The 24,364-nt window shown below is 35.9% G+C and overlaps 2 protein-coding genes across 3 annotated transcripts; one reads left to right on the top strand and one right to left on the bottom strand.

Moving 5' to 3' along the window:
• Positions 1–252: 252 nt before the first annotated feature.
• Positions 253–23,496, bottom strand: LOC114931082 (uncharacterized). 2 transcript variants are annotated; one of them, XM_029303013.2, is made up of 8 exons: positions 22,490–23,494; positions 20,798–21,010; positions 20,290–20,512; positions 11,709–11,923; positions 8,110–8,270; positions 5,217–5,308; positions 4,095–4,287; positions 253–2,990 (listed from the first exon to the last, which is right to left on the bottom strand). In XM_029303013.2, the coding sequence occupies exons 1-8, from the start codon at positions 22,705–22,707 to the stop codon at positions 2,755–2,757; spliced, it is 1,551 nt and encodes a 516-aa protein (XP_029158846.1). In that variant the 5' UTR covers positions 22,708–23,494; the 3' UTR covers positions 253–2,754. The 2 variants fall into 2 exon arrangements, with proteins under 2 accessions (XP_029158846.1, XP_029158847.1); XM_029303014.2 differs by having other exon boundaries at positions 2,923–3,992; positions 22,490–23,496.
• Positions 14,152–19,162, top strand: LOC146725305 (non-selective voltage-gated ion channel VDAC2-like). Its single transcript, XM_085479985.1, has 4 exons — positions 14,152–14,313; positions 14,997–15,219; positions 17,246–17,455; positions 18,771–19,162. The coding sequence occupies exons 1-4, from the start codon at positions 14,152–14,154 to the stop codon at positions 19,034–19,036; spliced, it is 861 nt and encodes a 286-aa protein (XP_085336111.1). The 3' UTR covers positions 19,037–19,162.
• Positions 23,497–24,364: the final 868 nt, after the last annotated feature.

Genomic DNA, 24,364 nt, shown 5'->3' with positions numbered 1-24,364 from the left:
TTTTATTTTGATTGCAATAAAACTTCTCCAACACGTCACATATTGTAGCTATAATATAACAGAATTCGTGAAAAAAGCTCTTTTTTGCAACTTTCATTAAAAGTTTCTCAAAATTGTGACGTGATGGAATAATGTGGAAACCAGATTCGTATTCAGCCAAAAAAACTATAAGAAACGACTAGCCTTATTCTGGTTCTTTTATTGAGCAGTGTAATAGATGAAGGAAAAGAAGTCTCTTTTTCGACGAAAAAGCTGTGGGAAAAAAAATTTATTAAAAATCCATATAAAACATTCCTTTTTTTTCGTCGATTTTAACAGAAGTCGCACTTACAGAGCCGATAAATTGTACTCAAAATATCGAATTTTTTTTAAGAACAAGCAGTCATGTATTGTTCGTAATTTAATTTTTGAGGTTTTCCAGCACGACAGATTACACCCCTTGTAGTTACATGATATGTTCTCCACATGTGTGATATCAATATCAAACAGATATCAGTTTAACGCAGAGATAGCAGGTAGATCGTTTATATTTTTCCGACGCAAATCCCTGAAATTTTATTAAATATACGACGACATTCTCGCACATCTCCAAAGCTATATCTTTGTTTAAACAAGACATCACTGGCTTGGTCGATTACATATGTTTGTTTGATCCCACCTATACATTCATTATGCTTAAAAATATTAGTGCACATGCGCGCGTTATCCTTAAATTACACTTAAACAGATACATTTTGTTATGTCCGAATTATTCCCAATTGAAGGATTCGTACATCATAAAATTGCCAATTAAATTATGAATCCATACACACAGATCTCTTTAAAAAAAAAAAAAAATATATTGACACGAATCCCTGTTATTTATCTCACATTTCGATTCTTTTAATCAATTCCTTAAATTCGATACACTCCATCGTGAAACAGAGAGCCGTCAAAAATGTAATGTATAAATTGATATTTCTCCAATTAATCCTCTCGCGCATTCCAAGTGGCAAAGCGATCGATTTTCTTGTTCACCACAGTAATTGTTATTATTATTATCATCACTATTACGATTGTATTATTACAAACATTAATCTAGATTATATTGGATATATATAAATATATAGCTTACATATATATATATATATATATATATGTATATATATGTATATACATCTGGAAGAGAAAATGACGAGCTTACGGTAATCTTCCAAGTAGACCGTTAGTACAGAGCAAATACAAACGCAAAGTGTCAAGAGATCTTGACAGAATTTTTTAAATTTCGCCATTTCATAATATGGGAGACTACGCTTTTTCACGGATTTTTATTAAATTTACATCTATTCTAATAAATTTACAGGCATGATAAAAGATATATGTATTATCAGTATATTCTTTCGATTAAGCTTTCAAAGTCAAGTTATAAAAGAACAAAGATAGTTTTTTTAGTGGATATACTTACGTCTATACATTTCAGAACTGATATTGAACGAGTAAGCACATACAACTTCAGTAATAAAAGCACTGCACTGTATTATGTAGATTCAAGTAAAGCTGGAAATTAAATTTTTTGCCAGTGTATTTTTCTCGATAATAAAAAAGAAAATAAAAAAGAGGAGAGAGAAAATACATAAAAGCAGAGTACGTAATTATATTTTTCGATGACAGTTTCGTTGATCCTGTGGATGGTAATTAAATGGAGCACTTAAAACATAACATAATTTTAAGAAGGCTGCGCTGCTAAACCACGTTTACTCGTTTAATGTCAGTTTCTGTAGTCAAGCGTTGCAACAAACATTTTAATTCTTTATAATTCTGCTTCTGAAGGCCGTTCGAAAGAATGGTTTTACATATATCGCTGATACAATATCTCGTGTCATATTTCTGCAAATTTCAATAGAAATCGATGATGAGCAGCGCGTAGCCTCCACTTGTCAAACGCCACGTGTACTGTTGATAAATCAAATTTCCTCTCGTGACTTTGCGATAACTTGGCCGCCAGAATTTGTATATATCTCACGTATATAATTTTTATCGTACACCCAGTTATTCGATGATTGCTTCCTCGCGCTGCTTATCCTTATTTCGCGTCGCGTTGTCTTCGTAATGAATTGCTGCGTCGCATAAAAGCGCGAGATGGATCATGGCACAAACATTAAAATCGCTCTTGATGAAATATGCAATAACAATTATCCTCTATACGATAAAAGAAAGAGAGAGAGAGAGGGAAAGAAAGAGAGAGATACAATGCAATACACACATACACACAGTATACTCTTTCATAAAATTATTTACGCATGCAAATGCGCGTTTCGCAACACAGAAAATTGCGCATTAATCCTCTTTGCTTCAATAATCCGGCGCGTCACGTTTCAACGTTATATAAAAAAAGATTTCTCTTTGAAATCATACGATAAAGCGATACCTATCTTATTTTCCTGTGCAAAAACCTGTGATGATTTTCGTCACGTATACATATATATAATTCTCTCTCGCGAACTTCTCTTTCTGCGCACCAATCGGTGCCAGGGGAAATACCTGCTCGATATTCCCACCTGCCGATTCGAAGTGGTCTCTTTTATCAGATTCTCGTTTACGTGAGCGCGATCGACAAGACTTGCCGTAGATAGCGCACGTATTTTTTTTCTTCTTTTCGAGCCGATTGTGAAGACGACAATCGTGTTCTCGAGGCGAGATCATCCGGCGATGATTTCGCCGGATATCCGATATCTCGCCTCGAAATCATCGCCACGAGCGAAGGAACGAGGTACGTTAGAGAACGAAGAGATTCTCACAGCTCTTGGTTTTCCTCTTGAAGCCAAGTAGGTGCTGCAGGATCCGCCTGCGGTGCTTGCTCCGACGACGCTTGGTCGCCTGGTCCCGGTTACGCTGCGGATTCAGCTTGATCTGGGCCAGAATCCCGACCAGGAGTTCGTCCACGTGATGGGCCAGTCCGGACGAGGTCTCGATGAATTTGCAGCCGCAGTTGTTGGCCAGACGGCGACCGACTGTCGGCAGGAATCGAAGGGCTTGAGTGTGCACGAAATTGACATTTTTATTTCACACAGATTCTTCTATGTATCTTTTTTCTTCCCGTTATATTTTCTTTTTGTACGTTTTTTTTTCTATCGTTGAGACTCAAATTAAATATTTTGCTTTTTCTTTCCGTTGACTTCTGACGCGATAGTAAAATTATGTATGTAAATCCGGATATTAAGAATCTTTTTAACGAAATATTTTCTAATAAAGATGTCTTATCGATATAGTCTACGTTTTGAAGAATGCTTGATATAAAATTTCGTTAAGAGATAATAATGTAGAATTAATATTTACCACAATAAGATCAAATATGTTTGATTTTTACTATGTATATATTAATATTTTTTACTGTGCACCCACGATTACCATAATTTTCAGGATAAATTCTAAGAGAAAATTCTCTTCGTGTATACATTTTGCAATATGGCACATCATTATCGGATTGTCCGAGGGGCTATTTTAGTAATTTGAAATAAAAAGGGTATATATTTTTGACAGTTAGCGTTATATATTTGTATATTTTTTGTCTACTATTATTTGATAAAAAATTTTTTGACCGTAAAATCTGCCCAATTTTTAGGTAAATTTTTATTATCATAAGTTTGCCATTTTGCACTAGATTAATATAATATTGTACTATATATATTAAAACTTTTTAAATTTTTGTACATAACAATAACTATATATTCATGCATATAGCTTTTAACAGTACATTTTATTTTTGTATTCAGATTATATATCCCAATCAAAATAATTTTTAAAACAACAGTCCGCGACAATAGTAGAATGATTATTAAATTATCTTTTGACGAAATTTTATATAAAGCATATTTCCATTAAACAATATAAAAAATTTTGCAACAAGATAAAATAATTTTATCAACATCACCTTGTCAAAAAAAATCTGAAATTATTCTTCTTTTCTCGACTGTCGCTGTAATCAAGTTTCTCCCTTAACCGAACTGACAAGTCTGAAAATTTGATTGACTCGCATCTCTCTCAGGATTTCATTGTAACAGCTCGCGAATTGTAATTACGTTGGGAAATTTGCACGAAAACTCATCCATACTCACCCACTGACGGAACCTCCCGCTTTCTTTCGAGGTCAACTTTATTACCGACCAAAATGACACCATGACTAGCCATGTAATCGCTCTTCCACAAATAGAGCAACATCTCCTCGGCGGCTTTGAAGCTTCTTCTGTCCACCACCGAATACACCACCACGTACACGTCTGGATTGTACGTCGAACAAAAAGTCTCGACCTCAGAAAGACGAAGAAAAAAAAGTGGAAAAATTCGGCGGAGTGTTAATTAATTATTTATCGGCTACTCTCTAAATTTCTTGGAGTGAAAACTGAACAATCTCATTCCAAAAGAGTGGAATTCTACTCCAAAAGAGTGGAATCTCACTCTTTTGGAGTAAAATTCCACTTTTTTGGAATGAGATTGTTCGGTTTTCACTCCAAGAAATTTAGAGAGTAGCGAGAACAAATTTGGCAAACAGCTTTTTTTATTTTTTACGCACAAATAAATTCTGTTTTTGTGAATAATGACGCGAACGCAATGTTGCGCTATAAAATGACATAGGAATATATATATATATAAATAATACAAAAATATTTATTTTCCAATAAAATCGCGTGTATGTTTCTGACTGGCTCTTTAATGGCCCGTATGTATTTACATGCTTTTTGTTTTTACGGCTTATACATTTTATATCACATCCTGTCACCCACGCGAAACTTTTTCCCCATCTACCTTGATAAATCCGAACAAATAATTATTTCCTATTCCATGTTATTGACCCTCCTTTCAAGTCTATTCATCCTCTAATAAGGAATAACGTCTATATATATAATATATATATATATATATATATATATATATATATGTTTTTTTTAATCTACGCTTATTATATCGCGTTATATCGTGTAGTTTTATATCGGGAATCGCGTATCCTGGGGTTTTTTCATGTTGACATTTAATCAGCGACGATAAAAGGAACTCTAGACGAGGGATGATATCGTGTTATAACTCTACTTACGAGCTGTTAAAACGTCAGATAAATTTCAGCCAATGCAATTTATTACGTATAAACTTCGTTCGCCCGATAACGATTGCCGTTTATTTTTAACGACAGAATTTTCTCTCTACACATATGCAGGGAAAACATGGCACATCGTTGTACTCACTGACATCTCCGCGGCGGGATGATCGATGATCTCCAATTCCGTTTCTTGGCCGTCGAGCATCACGGAAACGCTCTTTTGTCCGTATTCCTCATCTGAAAATCGCGTAATTAAAATTGGCGATATACACATCTCGATTATTAATCGCGAAAACGTCGCTGATAATTCCCACAGGTGAATAAACATTATTCACTGATGGAACACGATTAATATATCTTTCCGACAATTAAATTGGAGGATAATAATGTCTATTCGACGATCGTATTTCATTTATCTCTCGTAGCGCACTCGTACGCAAATTAGGCTTAATCCTTCATTAATCTTCATAATCACTAGTGTGTATACACGTTATGCACGAATGTTTGACAAGACGCTAATCTAACTGCGTCTAAAATAGCAATAAAATTCTATAGGATGTCTACTCCTTGAAAAATTCTTCTCACACCTTATATAATCCAGGAATTTTATAAAGTCTCAGGAATTTTTTAAAATTGTGTCTTTGATCATTTTATTTTGATTTAGCACTTAAAAAATATATCTTTGAAATATTTATATTTTTATGTGATTTTATCGACGGTCTCTTAATATTTAAATAAAAATAAATACTTCTCTTAAGTTTAATAAATAATTTATTTTATATTTTTATTTTACATTTTTGCAATTTATATAAATCTTATTTTAGCTCAAATTTTAAACGAAAAACACCTGGAAGATCAGAGAACTCTCATGGAATTTTTTTACAAGATTTGAATAGACACCCCGTTCTAATTTCAGAACTTGTTACGTTTAATCGTTCTTTCTCCGCTGAGTAATTACAATTCAAGTCCCTACGGTCAAAGAGAATTATCGAGAGGAAAGAGAGGTGCATCTCATTCGTAATATATGAAATATCGATTACACGTTTCCTCTCGGCGGAAAAGCTCGATAGTCTCGGAAGGAAAAAATCGATACATCAAGAGAGGTCAATTTTGAGAGCTCTCGCGGATCGCCGTCTCGACGGCTCGTAACGCGGGTCCATAAGCGTGTACAGTTTCAATCAAATCAGCGTTGAAAGCCATGGGAATGACCTCTTCCTGACGGAAATGTCGATGGGAAATATGGGCGGTAGTATACTTCGAGGTTCTTGAAGGAAGACAACCGAACCATTTTCTTTCTCGGATCAACGACGAACCGCTTATCCGTCTCGGGAAGAAATTTCTTATATATAATTGTATATAAATAATTATGTCATTATATACATAATTATATGTGAAATATGTCTATTTTTATACATAATTATATAAATTTATATATAAATTATAAGGGTTCATCATATATAATCATCAAATTATATATGAAACATTATATATATTTATATACATACATGAAGAAATACTTATTTATTATATATATAAATTTATATAAAGCATTTTTATCTAATTATGTATGGATATATTTTATATAGATATCATTTTGCGATTATATGTATAATTATATATACATATTTCTATATAATTTTATATTGTTATATATAAAAAATTTTTTTTCCGACCCCCGTTTTCAACCTAAAGTACAAAGCGTTAGAAACCTCTATCAAGCTCGAGCATTAAAGCTCAAGCCGCATTTCCCGTGTCTCGAATCGATGTCGAAAGATCGTGTCTGCAAAATGTTGCTCTTCTCTGTCAAACGAGGCGTGAGAAAGGATATATCCCTAGGTTCTGACAGGATATGAAAGAGGGAGATCTTATATCGTTGGAGATCTCATTGGAGATGAAGGATGCGACAATGACGCGAATCGCAAACGAGGCGAATTTTAATTAAGACATCGGAGGATGAGTGTTTGTTTAACGGGTGAGCAAGTTTTGCATCGCGAGTCTCTCGAATCTCTCGCGAAGGATGAGAGGGATGAGAAGATTAGATATAACGCGTCAATGGGCGATTTATTACAAGCGAAATTGTTTCCAAATGAATAATTCGGGCTAATTAATTAGCCCGGCCGGACTTTGCTTAAACTCGACGCTTATTATTTATTATGTAACTTATGAAAGTCGCGCGTGCCTTCTTTCTCTCTCTCTCTCTCTCTCGCACGAAGGATATTGAATCGAATTTTCTCTTTTTCTCGGATAAATTTCATACAATACATATACATATATATATATATGTTTGTCAGCGATTGTTGATCGACAAAAGAAATATTGTACGAGGCCACTTATTGCACACGCAACAGTCTGGAAACTGCGCAGATATAGGATAAATTAACGAGATGCGATTTGACGTATCAAAGTGATTTTAGCGTGACGGTATAAAGCCGTTTAAGAAAATTATTTGTCGACAATATAATCCAGTAATTGTGTTTTTTGATGCGATCAAAATATTTAAAGGGAAATGTATTTGACGTAAATACATCGCGGATGGTTGATACATTTTTCGTATTAATTAACTCTCATCAAATCTCGCACAAAGGCGTGCGCGATGTCCTGAATAATCGTGTTTATGGTAATTCTCCCGAGAGTAAAAGAGATAGAGATAGTGGAGAGAGATCTTACAATTATATTAAACGCAAAATAGCCGTCGCAGAGATCTGCCGGACGCAGAGATTCCGGAAAGAGAGAGAATATTCGCAGGAAGAAACGCGGAGACGACATCAATTTCCTCCGCTTTAAGATAGAAAGAGATAGAGAGACTCGTCTAACACGCAGTTTGCTATCAAAAAGAGAATCCCAGAACGAAATGAACGTTTATAATTGCTATTATCCCGAACGCGAATCCGTGGATTTTAATTCGCACGAATGACTTGGAGATATTCGTTTTATTATCGAGCAGGACCCCGATTTCCGGTCGCGAGATCGAATTAATCATTTGGAAATTGGAGTTCGAGCAGAGAGTTGAAAGGGCGGGAAAAATCTGTTTTTCTTACCGAGGGAAGCGTCGTAAGCGCAAATGTACTCGCTCGTAGTGAATTGCGCAGTTAGGGCGGTTTTTCCGACTTCCGACGCACCCAACATGCCTACTTTGTATGTAGCCTCCCTCTCGTTGCCTTCCTCCCCCGTTTCCATGTCCGAGAGCTGCGAGACCGAACTAGAAAGAGTGAAACAAAAAAAGGAGGAAATAAAATTTATAACTTAGTTAGATAAATTAATATCTACACACGCGGAATTAATACATTGAAAAAAAAAAGACAGGGAGAATCGCGCTCTTGGAGAAGTTGCAATTTTATTTATACTTTATACTTCTATATATAATCACATGTGCAATTACGTGATTCAATTGCATTATTTCTCGTCATTATCCGGGAAATACAAGAGCGGTCGAAATCCCCTTCATTAAAGCAAATGACGATAATTTTCATATGTATATGTACATATAATTTGGCTTATATTCAGGAAAGATGTATGTATATATATATGTATAAATATAATATAAATATAATATGTATGTATAAATATAAATGCTGACGAGTTTTATTAAGCTCGATCTCCGGTTGTTACCGCTATATTTTTTATGATGCACGCGAAAGTCGAGTGATCCTACAAAAATGTGACTGCGCCGCGAAAATGTGTCGTGGTAGTTTTATAGTACTTCAGAGAGAGGGAAAAGCGCCGGAGAGAAAGATTTACACATCATTTTTACAAAGTTAAAGTAAACTTCTCTGTACCTATCAATTTTGCTTTATTTTTAGAAGTTTAATAATAATCTTCCCTCGTTGTTCTCATCATTATTAAAGTATTTTTCCAGCTTATTTTATATATATATATATATATATATATATATATATATCGTATATATATTACACTTTATATTTAAAATTGAACAAACCTACGTACTGTAATATGTGTGCTTTTGAAATGGAGAACGGGTTTGAAAGATGAGAGAGACAAGTGAGACCAAAAAAAAAACGCGATTAAAATGATCTGTAAAATGCGAATTTTGCTTTTTTTAGTACAGCAAAACGAGAAAATAAAAAACCTGCACGAAATGCGATCGCAAAGTCACGCGTTGCGCAATAGTAATAGTTGAACAAATTTCCTATCTGTTTAAATCGTCGACTTTTCTGCGGAACGGAAGAATTTACGAGACAGCTTCGCGATCGAAATTTTGCACTCTCACAATCAGTTGCACGGATGCGTATCGCATCTCTCTCTCTCTCTCTCTCCAAAGCCGGGATTTTTCTCGTTTGAAGAAGCACTTTCCAAGATTACACGATCGCACGACGATCGTCGTCGCCACTTTTCGCCGGGGGTGCGAGAAAAAAGTGAAAAAGAGAACGATCTTTCGGGATTCGACGACGTGGAAAATCGCGTCGGTGAATTACGCGTGTAAAAAAAAAAAAAAGGAGAGAAGACGCGAGTAGAGCCGGCCGAGTCTTTAATTTTCTTTAAAACTGCGCTCTCTCTCTCTCGATGACTGCCGCGATGTCGAGGGTGACTTTTCTTTACGACGGTAATCCGCCGATCCGCCCTCTTACACGCCCGGGCGTGTAATTACCCGGTGGGGCAATTAGATGTTCGCGATTACTCGAAGTTTGCCCTGAGCACTGAGAAAGTCGGGAGTAAATCGAGCAGCTGGTGATAAACTGTTGAGAAGAGAGATGGTGTGGTCGAATATGATCTAACTCCCTGGATGCACATGGAAGCGTAAATAGCCGTTCGAGAAGATCAGAGTGACGAGGTTCTCTCTGCGATGTAGTTTCTGCGAACGACGGTAAATTTAGATTCCAGCCTATGTCAACCTCCCCCGAGATCAAAGAGAAATCATGATTTTACATAGTTCCTGATTTACACAATCAACATCCACGACTTATCGAATGAGTTCGAGTCTAAGTTTGTCCCGTGACGTATACAAGGTGTCCGGTAACTAACGGACCAATGATTAAGGGCGGATTCTCTGGCCAATTTGAAGATGATTTTTCCTTAGCAAAAATGTTGAGAAGTCAATAATTTTCGAGTTATAAGCGATTGAAAAAAAATGGGCTTTTTGAAAACTAAACGTTTTGGAGTTAAAAGTCTAACATAATTACATTCTTCAGTTAATTTCAGGTAGAGTTTGCTATAATAAAATTTTAATTTGAAACTTAGTTATAAAGATACATAATGACAAATATTGGAAAGTTGTAAAAAATGATGACCTTTTTCGACATTTTTGCTGAGGAAAAATCGTTCCCAAATTGACCAAAGAATCCACTTGTAATCGTTGGTCCGTTAGTTAGTACCGGACACCCTGTATACATAAAATAATAAGAATAATATACATGTATTAAAAAAATTAATCTACGTATGCACGAGTTCATATTTTTTTTTCTGCAAATAAAAATATGTGCATATATATGTTATGTGTCAAAGGGAAGCCTTTACGAACTTTACGTACTTCCTGATTTACATAATCAACATCCTCTCCATGGCTTAAAATTGGAGTTTAGCTCGTGAACGACAAGCATATAATGAGAATAATACTGATAATATTAATAATCATAATAATAATAATAATCCCTAACACTCTCAATCCTTCTATGAAGTAAAAAGAAAAAAATGATAATAATAATATACATGTATTAAAATAATTTAATTTACGTATGCACGTGTGTGTTAACATTTTTTGTGTAAATAAAAATATCATATATACGTACATATTTGCTATCTTTACTTAAAATTTATTTAACTTTTTATTTAAGAAAAAACCAGTTTTTATTTCTTTGATATGAACACGTGCGCAGGTATGATATTTTCAAGAACATAAAATTATTAAAATAAATAAAAATCGTTTATGTTTATATCGTGTATTTTATAAAAACTGGTCGTTTTACGTAAAGTCACGTGAAGGGAAACACATCGCGGACGTATTTTTCTTTGTTTCCTAAATCGACAACGTCGTTGCAACAGAGCTCTCGAAGAGGAAAATAAACAGCTGAGTCGAACCGAGGGAGAAATGAAAATGCGGAGGAGGAAATACACGTTTGCACGTGTACCACATGAAAGATTATTTTCCAACACGTCCCTCTCCGCGGTCACATGCATTATACTTTGGGATATTATATTTATATGCGGTAACCATAGAGACACGAAAGTATCCAATTATAATTCACTCATTGAAGTTTAGTCTAACGGGTATACATAATAATGCGTGTTATAATCTTCGTTATTGTCACTCGAGCAATATTATAAAAAAGAATATCATTATTTTTTTGTTCGTGAACAATCTCGCTTTCTCTTTAACTGCAAGTTGTGAAAGCGTCGAGAATGCAATCATCACGAATAAGCTGCGTAAATATTTTTATTGCAACTCCACCGTATAATTAAGAGAGAGAGAGAGAGAGTAAATATGTATTGTTTTTATATCAAACTTTTTGAAGTTAATCATCATTTTATTGTGGCTTTAATATTTTGAAAATAAACTTCTGTCGAACACAATTTCAACAGAAGTTGGAATATGGCAGGAAAGGAACTGAACGTCATGAACGAAAACTACCCCTTATCGCTTTTCGCCCCTCAGCTCGTACAACAATGTTCAGTATTTCCTCACCTGAGCAATCTGCTCTCTCGAGTACTGCTGCAACTTGTCGACGAAGTGACGCTGTTAATGCTCTTGCTACGTCGTGTCTTTAACGAATCGCCCAAGTTGAAGACCCCGTTCGCCGTTATGGAGAACGATCGTAGCCTGTAATATTCCACCCCGTCTTCGATTTCACCCTCTTCGCCTCCCAGAGCGCCGCCGCGTTTCGTTTCGGCGAGCATTGGCTGTAACAAGCAACAATTACGCGGGATCAATTCACTTAATTCTTTCCAGCGTGTAAAACGAACATCTACTTCATATTCGATTCCTGGAGATACACGCACAAATTCTTCAGCGATTAAAACATTATTTTAATAACAGTAAATAATATTTAATCGCCAGTAGAGAATTCAAGTTCCTTTATTAATTAAAACACAACGCTTCGATTATTAAATTTTTTGGTCCTTATCAAGTGTTTTTATAATAGCAAGCAAATGACTTGTTATTAAAAAACACTTGATAAAGACCAAAAAATTCAATAGTCGAAACGTTGTGTTTTAATTAATAAAGAAACATTCAAATTATTGTACATGCCGGTTTTTGGTCGAAAAAAATAGTAACTTCACATATTTTAAATTGAAAAAAAAATTATTGCTTTCGCACATTCCTTAGTACTTATTAATTTTAGATATTTATTCTCTCTGTAATAATACATGATTGAGATACTATTATCAACTTTTTGAGGGACGATTTTGTAGGGTAGTTTTATATTTGCACAGGAAATAAATAATTCAATCGAACGTTACCGATAAATAATCAACAGGCTATGTTACATATGATATTGTACACGCGATTTTGTTGTGTTTTAATTAATAAAGGAACATTCAAATTACATACCGGTTTTTGGTCGAAAAAAATAGTAACCTCACATATTTTAAATTGAAAAAAAATTATTGCTCTCGCACGTTCCTTTAGTACTTATTAATTTCAGATATTTATTCTCTGTAATAATACATGATTGATACTATTATCAACTTTTTGAGGGATGATTTTGTAGGGTAATTTTATATTTGCACAGGAAATAAATAATTCAATCGAACGTTATCGATAAATAATCAACAGGCTATGTTATATATGATATATTGTACACGCGATTCTATTTCTCGCATTTTTGATGAAATTAAATAAAATCAATATGTAAATCGAAGTATACAGCTCGGTAAATTGCAAATTGCAATTGAACGGCCTTGCGCCATCAACGTGCACCGATTATTTGTCGTTTTTGCGAAGCGAGAAGCGGAAAGATGGCAAAAATACGCGTCCGACTCTCTTTATTAAGGTCAGAGCGAATCCTAACGCGTTCTCCCGTTGATCGATGCAAGCGTTGCTCGATGACATCGTTCGTCGCATCATTCAGGATTCAGCTTTACCCTATATAATATATACATATATACATATGTGTATATATGTATACGAACGCACCGTATTACCCTCGATCCCACTCATCTCTATGTATAACTCTGGATATAACTGGAATAGAACAAAAAACGTGTGACTAATGGACAATTGTGGACTCTAGCTACAAATGTGTTTCTTTTGACATGATGAATATTTTCATTATTAATATTACTAATATTTTCGGATTCAATGAGAAAATTTATCGCTTATACATATAACTAAATTTGAAAATAATTGTCAATAAAATGTCAAACGCATTTGTAAATAGAGCTCACAACTTTCAATTAATCATATACTTTTTTTTATATTATATCCAGTTATTGTATATAGAGATTAGTGCCTCGATCTGTATTCATCGATAATTCGAGGCCGATAATGTGCCTCACTTCCTTCCTCAATCAAGTTCACTTCGTTATTCTGACGACTCTCATAATGAAGAGTGAATAAAGCATCTCCCTCGTATCGTATTTCCTTAAAAAATATAAAAATCGCGAGATTAATCAGTCTACTCGAATCCCATTCGAGCAATTGACATTGATCATGTTTTCGTCATGTCGAGGAATTCTCGCGTGTGTCATCAGTTCGAATTACATCGGAGCTGCAATCTGCTGAGATCGACCAACAAGACGAAAAGGTATACGTTTCGATAGACATTACGAAGAAAAAAAAATTCCGAGATGACCCAAATTGGTTATCCCGATTTATATAGATGGAATAGCAAATCAAAAAAGGATTACGGGGTAAAATATACCGCATTAATCTTGAGTGATTAATAATTTGAGGGTAAATAATGGAGAGTATAAAACAATAATTTTTCAAGACAGATTAAAAACTTAAAAGTTTGACTGATTACGCACATACCCTATAATTGCGGTGTATTGAGAGAGAAAGTCGAGGAGGAAAAAACTTTTACATTTAGACATTATGTTATATTCTATTAATTAGCAGGAGAGAGAAAATTCTATACATATAGAAGCAAACAGACCATTTATTTCACAACATTCCTGAATTCGTGATGGAAGTGCCAAGTTTCGCTGACCTCGGAAAAAACGCGAGGGACGTTTTCGAAACGGCTTATCATCAAGGAAAAGGCCTTATCAAGTTCAGTGTCAAGACTAAATCCGATAAGAGATTCGAGATGACGAGTGACACAACTTTGAATTTCGAGGCATCAAAGGTAAGCTTCTTGTCATTTCGAATAAAAAGATGACGAAGAAGATGGCGTATTATCCTCATCGACTTTTAAATTTAACTTTACGGAGCAATGAATTTCTTTCCCGGAACTCAAAAGAAAAACAGATCAATATATTACTGTGTATAATAATATATAGTATTATCTCTCATATATTTACTTATTATTTCGTCGATTGTTCGTGGAAATAATGTACGTGTAAAATCTCGTGAAAAATTTTGCGAGAAAATATAGCTGAATCAACTATTTCATATGCGGCAATATTTGCTTTTAATTATACATCGGATTATGCGAGCAATATTATGCATATATAACTGAGTGAGTTCGAACACGTGGCGAGTGCTCCCTTAAAAGCGGGAAAAAAGCGATGGTTCTTTATTATATTGTATTTATAATTTATATGCATATAACAATTTTTTTTAATATTCATAAAATAGCTATTTTGTACCTCAACGTTAATAGGTTTAATAAATAAATAAATATATATATATTTTTTTTTCCTCTCAAATATAGCGCGATTAAAAATCGAATTAAAACAATTTATTCAAAGTGGCATTAATCGAACACTCGAATAATCTTGAAAACTGATATCGCTCGGGTGAAATATAATATAAGCGCCGCGGAAAGAGAAAATTAGATAATTTATTCACAATGAATTGATGACACAGTTAAGCGGTTTAATGGAGACGAAGTACAAGGCGGACGCCGGAGCTCTGCTGTTGAAATGGACGACCGAGGGCATGCTTTTTCTAGGATACGAGTTTAACGGGCTGCTAATGAAGGGTGTTGATTTACTCTCCGAATGCGCTTACAATCCGCAGACGTCCGCGAAAAGCGTGAAGGTCGGCTCGAAATTCGCCAACGAGAGGATCAACGCACGCTGCGAGATCTGTCAGTTCATATACATAATTCCAATTCAATTTATAAAATTAATTTTACGTTCGACGGAATTTATTCCGCGGTGGAGATATTTATTCCTTCGCTTTTCTCGGAGGTAAATATCGTCACCTTTTTCTGGGAAGGATTGAAAGGTTAATTGTTTCATCAACAATATTCGTAGAAATTTCCAGGTTTTATTATATGAAGCGGCAAAAAAATTTGCGGAACAAATTCATTCTCTATTTATAAGGTTTGCGGGATAACAGATACGGTTAGGTCGTTGTTTGAACGCTATGTAAATAAAGGACTTCACATATTACCTCATCTATAAGGGATGAAAAAGACTGATATATTGTGGTATCTAAACCGACCTCTTTAAAAAAAGAAAGAAAAATAATGCAATGTACCATGTCATCATTTTTTTAACAAGAATCTTTTGTGAATCACGCATATTTTTTAATACATTTACACAATATAATATTGTGAGATAATATCATAAAATATATATACATTAACATTACATTATATTACATATTATATATAAAATAACACGTGCATCATTATACACATGAATCTAGATTAATCTCTAATTTTGCAAAGTATGAAAAGCATTATCGTAATTAATATCCGGATGGTCAAACATTTAATATCGAGAGTATAAAAATTACCGGAACATCGAGTATATCCCCATCATTTTCCTCCTTTTTCCCTGCATTTGGTTCATTATCTCAACATGCACATGCACTCGCATTCGACGATTTTCCTCTGACATTTTCTGCAACGATGGATATATGGAAATGTAATGTATAAAAGAGATCGCGCACACATATTGATCGGAACATTGTTTCGTTAGCTTTTGTCCTCGGGTAATTAATTTCACTTTCTCTCTCCTGTCTTTCTTTTTATAATACCATTATACCGCATATTTCCGTAATTGCATTCGAGGGAGAAAATTCGATAAACAATTTCTAAATCATGCGCGCGCGCATCGGTAAACTTCTTTCTAACTAATATTGCGGAAACGCAGAGCGATATAATGTATATATCTCATTGGTATACTGAATGTTTACCCACAAACGACGGATTTCCAGCAAACATGGGTTTTTGTGAGCCACCGGTACAAGTATTTTCGGGAGCTTTGGTACAGCGACGGAGCGAGATTGCGTTTTATCGATACAATACAAAAACTTTCGTTTCAAATTTCAAAGAGATAAAATAGGAATAAAATAAATCCCTCGATGTATACAAGGGAAAGAATCAAAAATTTTAGCCATTCAAATACAGGTTTTTACAAGCATATCGAATGAAATAGAGAAATAATTTAATAAAATAGAGCAACTGCTTTGATGTACCGTTTATATATATATATATATATATATATATATAATTCGCGTGAAATAAATAATTTTATATTTACGTCTAAACAACATTTGACAAGAAAAAGTCGTCGATTCAAAAATTGAAAATATTATAACATTTGGAAAATACACAGAGAGCATCTTTTGATAAATATATATCTCTTATTTTGGTTTGTCCGAATTTACTTTGAGGAGATGAAATAAATTCTCGACAACTAGGCTATCTTACATTTTTATTTTGTTGTTTTCCAATGAGAGGAGATATAAAAAGACTTTAGAGGAACATTTATACTTCTAATTATAGTTTTGTGACTTTTAATATAGTCATCGATTGTCTAAAAAACAATATATAAATAATTTTAAGTAATTGACAGTTATATTAAAAACGCAAAGTCTTATGAAAGAAAATAACTTTGAAAGCGATATAAATTTACGAGTAATTATACTAAAATAAGAGACCTCAAAAAAATCCGTCAATTTTACGTGATTTATTTCGTCACGTCAGAGTGAATGAGAGACAGCAAACAGAAATAGCGCAAATTTCTTATTGAAACTGCTCTCTATGTATTTCCACAACATTGTTGAATTTCCCTGTGAGTTGGGGACGTTTGCTTGTCAATTATCCGTGTAATCGCGTTAATATATCAAGTGTCAAATCGTGCGAATTACCGAATTTCCAGCTAACGATCTAAATTCGGGCACCAGTTTGCTCGGGACAGTGGTGGTGAAATGCAGGGATCTCTTCTTGGGTTATCGAGCCGGCTACGACACAGCCCTGAACAAAGTGACGAAGAATGACGTCGGTCTGGCTTACGGTTGCGCCGATGTTGACTTGCATTTTCGATGCACTTGCGTACCACACGAGTACGGGCTCTCCGTGTGGTACAAAGGTAAACGAGAGATCCGTAATACAATATTTATTCTTACGGAACTCTGCGAAATAAACTCCGCTCTCTATTGTGTGCAAAACTGCTCTACGTTGTGTCGCCGGTATGAAAAATAATACCCTTTCGAGGGAAAGGGAGAGAGAATATACGAAGCAATTTCACCCTATATTTCAATAATAATGCTTTCTTTTACAAAACCGCATCTTATTTTACATGCGGTCGCGTCTCGTCGACGAGCAGCGTCGCTAGATTACCTCTCGCGTGCTAAGTAATGGGAGTTAAACGTGTCTCGTTCAAGTGAACACTGTAATGAGATCCTGCCATTTCGCATTCAGATAAGCGGGATATGGTCGTGTAATACAAATCGTTTAACATATATCGACGTGTGTCGCGTCGGCGTTATCAATTTCCTCGGTCGAGTAAAGGCGACAATTAGTGGTATTAATATACGTATACAAAAGGAGGGAGTGGTTTGTGACAGTACCACGTGATAACAAAGCTCGATGTGTAAGCTAATATTATTATACTAGCGAAAAAACCACGTAGTTTTGCACATGAACAATCTTGTTTAAAATTGCGTTTCAGAAAATTTAATTAATCTCTCTTAAATCAAATTAGTATATTATAAAAAGTATAGCGAATGATTATGTTAAAGTGTTGCAAGCTTTGCAAATGTTTCATGAAAGAACTAATTAGTGACTGTGTCAATTAGTAATATTTGAAAATAATGTTATAATATATTATGTATGAGATGAATTTATAGCTATTATGTATTAAAAAAACATTAGAATTTTTGACGCAAAAATCTTGTTCATTTTTTATGAATTTATTGCATTTTTAAAATGTAATAAAAAAAATATATAACATATATGCAGTTCTCAATTTAAATACTGGTCATACATATTTTAATTCAAATTTGCGTGAGCGCTCATCTCAAAAAATTGCAATCCAAAACAAATAGAAAACATTTTAAAAGTTAATCTCGTAAATAAATATGATTATCCTGATTTTTGCTTTCCTAATAAATAAATAAATGAAATATAAAACAAATAAGAGCAAAATGTGAGTGTATCACTGAAGATCAATGAAATACATGTCTAGTGAAATCTTCATCATCGATCAAATCTGTGTCATCGCTTCGATCATTTTTACTGATTCAATTTAAGAGAGATTGTTTGAGAGGGTCTAACTATTTTTTTAATGTATAGGTAGCACCGCGAAAATTATACGCGTCGTAAAATACGTCTACAATCTCGATCTATATATATACGAGTACATTCGCGAATCCTGTTTCCACCAATTCGTTTCTGTCCTTCAGTAAATCCTGACTTGGATGTCGCGACAAATGGGATATACGCGAAACGAGGCGACGTGCAAAAGTGGACTGTCGGTGCCGCAGCGAAATGTAAAATCGACGACAGATCGACTTTGCGATTTAAATTCAACACCGATTTACAATTGGCAACGAGTCTTCTCCAGAAGCTAAACGACGGAGTGGCGTTAATTCTTTCATTCAACATCGATTGCGCGAATATTACCAGAGGTGGACACAGAGTCGGATTGGCGCTCAACGTGGAGGCTTAAGCTCGCAAAATCCTCGACAGATTTTGCGCGGCAATACCATCCTCGTATTGTCTCTGCATGACGTTGTCCCTCGCCGCAAAATTTCAACGAGGATTAGATCGACTAGATGTATGTATGTATGTACATGTAAAGGGATGTATAATCGTGTACCTTTTATTTTATATAAGGATTGTACGTTATATATAAAAATCGATAGAAACAAGGTTTTCTCTCTTTCTCTCTTGAGAGGATGACAAATAAATAATGATACCTTTTTTTTTTTAATTTAATTCAAAATTTAAAGCAAGTTACTGATTTGTTTTTCGCGAAACTTTCCATGCGATAATTACAAATTCACGGATTGACACGGTATTTAATTTCAAAGCCAGTAGACAGTTTAAATGCAGCAATTTTCAGCAATGAAAAAAAATAATTAGCCCGCGTTTAAATTATCTATAATTTGTAACAAAATTCAAGATTGAATTTTATTTGTAATTTGTAATTTTGTGTGTCGTATCCTAAGATATCTCGATTTTACATATATATATATATGTGTGTGTGTGTGTATTTAATTTCTTCAAAAATATTTTGTATATATATATATATATATCTCGCGCGACATAAAATTAGTGATTCGAATTCCGTCGCGAGTTTCGCGGCGTGAATTATAGATCCCGGTTTAAGCCCGGGTTTAATTAGTGACGCGAAACTAGCGATAATTTCTCGCGATAGCAGTCTGTACATCCCCGTGTCCTGTCGTGTCGCCTCGCGATTTTCCATTTCACGTTTCGCGCGAGAACCGGGGGAAATTCAGGAAGAATGACAGTCGCGATATTTCCGTCGCTATTGTGCTCTCCGTACCACTTCGCACACCCGACGCATTCGATTTGATTTTTGCATACGCCATACACGCGCGAAGCGTCACCGTCGTAGTAGATGAGAAAGAGGAGGCTTTTTCGCGAGGCGGGAGTTAGCAACGCATTTTGAGGTATCGCGTCAACAATAACCGAGGAAATTAATTCAGTTTCGCAGCCGACGCTATATATCGATCCGCCTCATCATTAAAGTTCATTGTGTACGTAACGTGTTTCTCTTCTGCCAAATCATCTCTCCTCGCGAATCATAAATTAATCTTACCGCAAGATAGAGATAGCCATATTTTGCAAAAGACACGGAAGGAGATCTTTCCCTAGAGGAAATTTTTCAAAGAGCCCTTTGCACCATTTATATATCATTTCTTCATACTATTTATTATCTCTTTCTCTCACACTTACCCTGTGACGGGGCACCGCCGGCATGCTGCTCGTCCTGTTGCGATATTGCCTGGGTCCGCGAGTCCCGGAAGTTGGACCGGAAGGACTCGTCGGACTGGGACTCGCGTTCGCGCTCAGATGCGAAGTGGAAGACACGGCCCCGGGACTTATCGTGGGTGTTCTGGTTGGGCTTCTGGACGAGGGTGACAGATGACCCCAAGGTACGGTCTCCGCTTGCAGAAACCTGGAACGTGCGACGAAAATAGATGTACATATCTCGAATAATCGTGTGACACGTGACGGGACACGCGAAAACGTGCGGGATGCGCGTTATACCGTAAATTTCTCCCTTCGATCCAATTTACATTTCGAGCGACGCGTCGGTTTTGACAGATTAATTTTGACCGAACGGACGACGACGTTTATACCGGAGTTACGATACGCCGCGGGAGGAGTTTACGTAATGATAATCGCTCGACGCGAATAATCGATTAATCACTTTAACGAGGAGAAAACAAACGAGGTAAACCTGTGCAGATCCGGCGTGGGTCGGGCGACCGCGATGCTAGAGCTTCTTCGTCTGGAGGGGATCGGCGATTTCAGTCCGTCCGTGCAGCTGTGACCCTGAGATCCGGACAACGTTCCCTGGTGAGGGCGAACTTCCACCTCGCTGCTCCGTCTCTGGACGGTTCTCTTGTTCCACCGTCGATTTTTCCCGTCGACGTTCGAGCCGTCCAACTTTCTGCGAAACATTTTCCATTTTCTTAAATAATATATATATAGGTACGCTCGAACTGATCAACTGATTATATCCCCAACATAGCCGAAAGATATTCTGAGGATATTCAGATGATATCTAGAGGACATTCGAACATCCTCAGATATTCTCTGAACGTCTTCGAGATATGTATGCTTAAGGGTGTATCCTTCTCCTTTATATATATATATATGAGCTTTTAACTTTCTTTATCGCATTTCTGTCGAGTACCAAGAGGCGAAACATTTCCAATTTACTTAAATAATATATATATAACATTTCCAATTTTCCTAAATAATATATATTATATATATATATATAACATTTCCAATTTTCCAATTTTATTATATATATACCTATATATATATTATTTAGGAAAATTGGAAATGTTTCACCTCTTGATACTCATGATCAGCTAATCAGCTCGAGCGTATATATATATATATGATCAGCTGATCAGCTGATCATGTGATTTCTCCTCCTTTATACGAGCCATTAGCTTTCTCTATCGCATTTCTATCAAGAGACATTGCCCCTTTGTCCCTACTAAACTTTAAGTCGATTGTTTCGGCAAGCACGGAAGGTAGCGTTGGAATCGAGTCCGCGATTCAACCCCTAATCCGATTGCGAGAATCCCAAATGGCTTCAACCAATGCCAAAGACACTTCTCACGCACGTTCGTCACATGCCGCAAACTCGAATACGATGGGGAGCGTAACTGCTCGGATAATCCTTCGAATCGAGAAATGTCATTTCGAGAGAAAATCGCCGGATCGAGTTTCATACCTTTGCTTCGCGCGCGAATAGCATTGCTGTGCAATTTTTCCGCTTTGCCGGAATCCGTCAAAACCGTAACGAGCAGTTGCACCTTTGATCGCATCGCAATTTTACAATAACGTGCCCGTATTGGGATTGGAGAACCGCGATAAGTAAACTCCGCTGTAACTGCTGTAAATCATTTGCTACGAAAGTTATATCCGCAGCATCGATTACGATTTAATCGCATTACCCTGGATTTGATCAGTATCTGCGTGCGTCTATTTATAGTTATTCAATTATACTGAAACAATCGGCGAAACATGGAATTCTATGTTTAGCACTTAATTAATCTCGTTTTTTTCTCTTTCTCTCTCTCTCTCTCTCTCTCTCTCTCTATCTCTATCTCTCGCACATTTCAACAAATATATTTTAATATCCTTTCTGTTGTGTTATTAACTAAAAATAAATTTACAGAGGTTTCAATTTTGTATTTCGCGATTTTTCGAGTCTCTGGTTTTTTGAAATTAATATATACACTTGAATAATGCTCTTCCTCGAAGAGCATTATTACTTTAACTGAAAAATACCTCACAAATTTATTTTTTTTCGCAGGATAATTTCCAAAGTTCTTTTCCAAGAATTTATAAGTATATACTGCTGCATTAAATTTCGCGCGCAATTATATTATATTATGCTGTTAATTACCTCGGTATTAGCTTGTTCTCGAGCATACTGGGTAAGTCGTCCCCGTCCTCGGTGAGGGTCGCGAAGAAATCTTGAAACTTGTCTGGAAAGCTGCTCGGCGGGCAGGCATTCATGGAAATGCGCTCGGAAACGTCAGGGGATGCTTTCTCGACGGTTTCATGATGATCCGACACCGCGGACGTTGCCATACAGGCCCCAGGAACCTCGCAAGTCGTCATTAATCGCGCTGGCGATTATATTTACCCTCACACACAAACCCGCTAAGTTTTTCCCTCCATTCGTGCACTTCTCACGTGGTCTCTCTCGTGGAATTTTTGAAAACTCAGCGTCAGCTAAGAGAGATTTAACAAATGATCGTCGATCATCGACGAACTCTCCCCAACACTACCAAATTTTTTTCGCAAATTTCAAGGGGCAGTTTAATTTTCTGTCCGAGATTTAATTTTCAATCTATTCGAACCTAACGGGTCGAATAAAAGCGCGCGCATCATTTATAGGAATTTAACGAAGCACGAAGCGATTTCGAAGCTGAAAGTAAAATGTAAAGCAGCCCGCCCTTTTCTAATAACGATGCAAACGCCGCTTTCACGCTTTTATTCTCGTTTAATTGCTCGATTTCGCGTCGATATATTCCCGCAACGCGATCTCCTACAATCGGGGTGCATTATCGAATCCTCAGTTAAACGAAACAGTTCGCGCTACGAGACGTATATTTGTTCTCTGGAAACAGAACTGTGAACAGAACCTGTCCCGAACCTGGAGCAACCCCTTTTTCGCGTCGAGGGCCTGGTGAAAACTAAAGCTCGCATGGTTGTTGCACATCGTTCTGGCCTCGGCGCCTCTTATCGGACCTGCGCAAACGTGATTCACCCTAAAACTCGTCCGAGAGCAGGTAGATTTCGCGGTAATGTCGTAAAAGTGATCGGCCTCCCGCTTCTCATTCGCTGAATCCACCGCTGAATTTGTCAAAGTGAAATGACGTTTTACAGTAATTTGGAAACCCGAGAGGGAAAGAGAGAAAGATAAAGGGAGAAAAATAGAGATAAGGCTACCACGAAAGTTTTAATATCGTGATTTGTAAGTTTCCCTTCTGCGTAACAAACGGGAACGTTTAATTTACATTAATTGTAAAGTGTGATGACATAATTTACATTATAATTTTAATTTTAAAAATGTTATATTTAAATGTTTTAAGCGAAACGCCAATCCCCATACGTAGTACCATAATTTTCCGAACATAATTGAAGAGAACGCGATAACAAGATTGCTAGAATTATTCTCCTTTCGATTAGAGTCGCGCGAAATTACTTCGGGTTTGTGTCACGCGAATGAGAGAGGACATGAGGAGTAATTTTATCTACCTAAAACTCGTTTGCGGAACGTGTGCTGATAGAAAAATACAAGAATAAAGCTCAGAATGAATGCGTTGTAAATTCAAAAGGGAGACGGAGGAAGAAAGATGCAATTCTTTATCACTAATAGACGATCCGACGTGATGTAAACGATGATGATAAGGAACAAGGGAAGGGATAAAAGAAAATGGAAAGAAATGGAGAGAGATTGAATATCTTAACTATCTCTTGAATATACCCTAACCCGATTAGAAAATGTTCTTCCTCAATCCTCGATTGCGTGAACTTTATCTGCTCGCGGAAGAAATTTTTTTTTTTCAAGCGGATTTGCTGAAAAAAATTCTATACGAATAGCGTTTTTCATCCGCCATAAGAATAGTCTCCAATCTCGGATTGTAAGTAAGAAAAAATCCGTATCTATTCTTTTTTTTTGTCTCGCAAAGGACGTACGCTTTGCATTTATTAAAAAGCTCATTTAGTTGAAGGATCTGGGAGGGGAAGAATAATTGAAGGTCCTCGGCAA

This window comes from Nylanderia fulva, unplaced genomic scaffold (assembly GCF_048542155.1).
Source record: "Nylanderia fulva isolate GAGA-0341 unplaced genomic scaffold, ASM4854215v1 Scaffold1, whole genome shotgun sequence".
Lineage (NCBI taxonomy): Eukaryota > Metazoa > Arthropoda > Insecta > Hymenoptera > Formicidae > Nylanderia > Nylanderia fulva.
The sequence above is the reverse complement of the archived record's forward strand: the minus strand, read 5'-3'. Positions and strand labels throughout refer to the sequence as shown.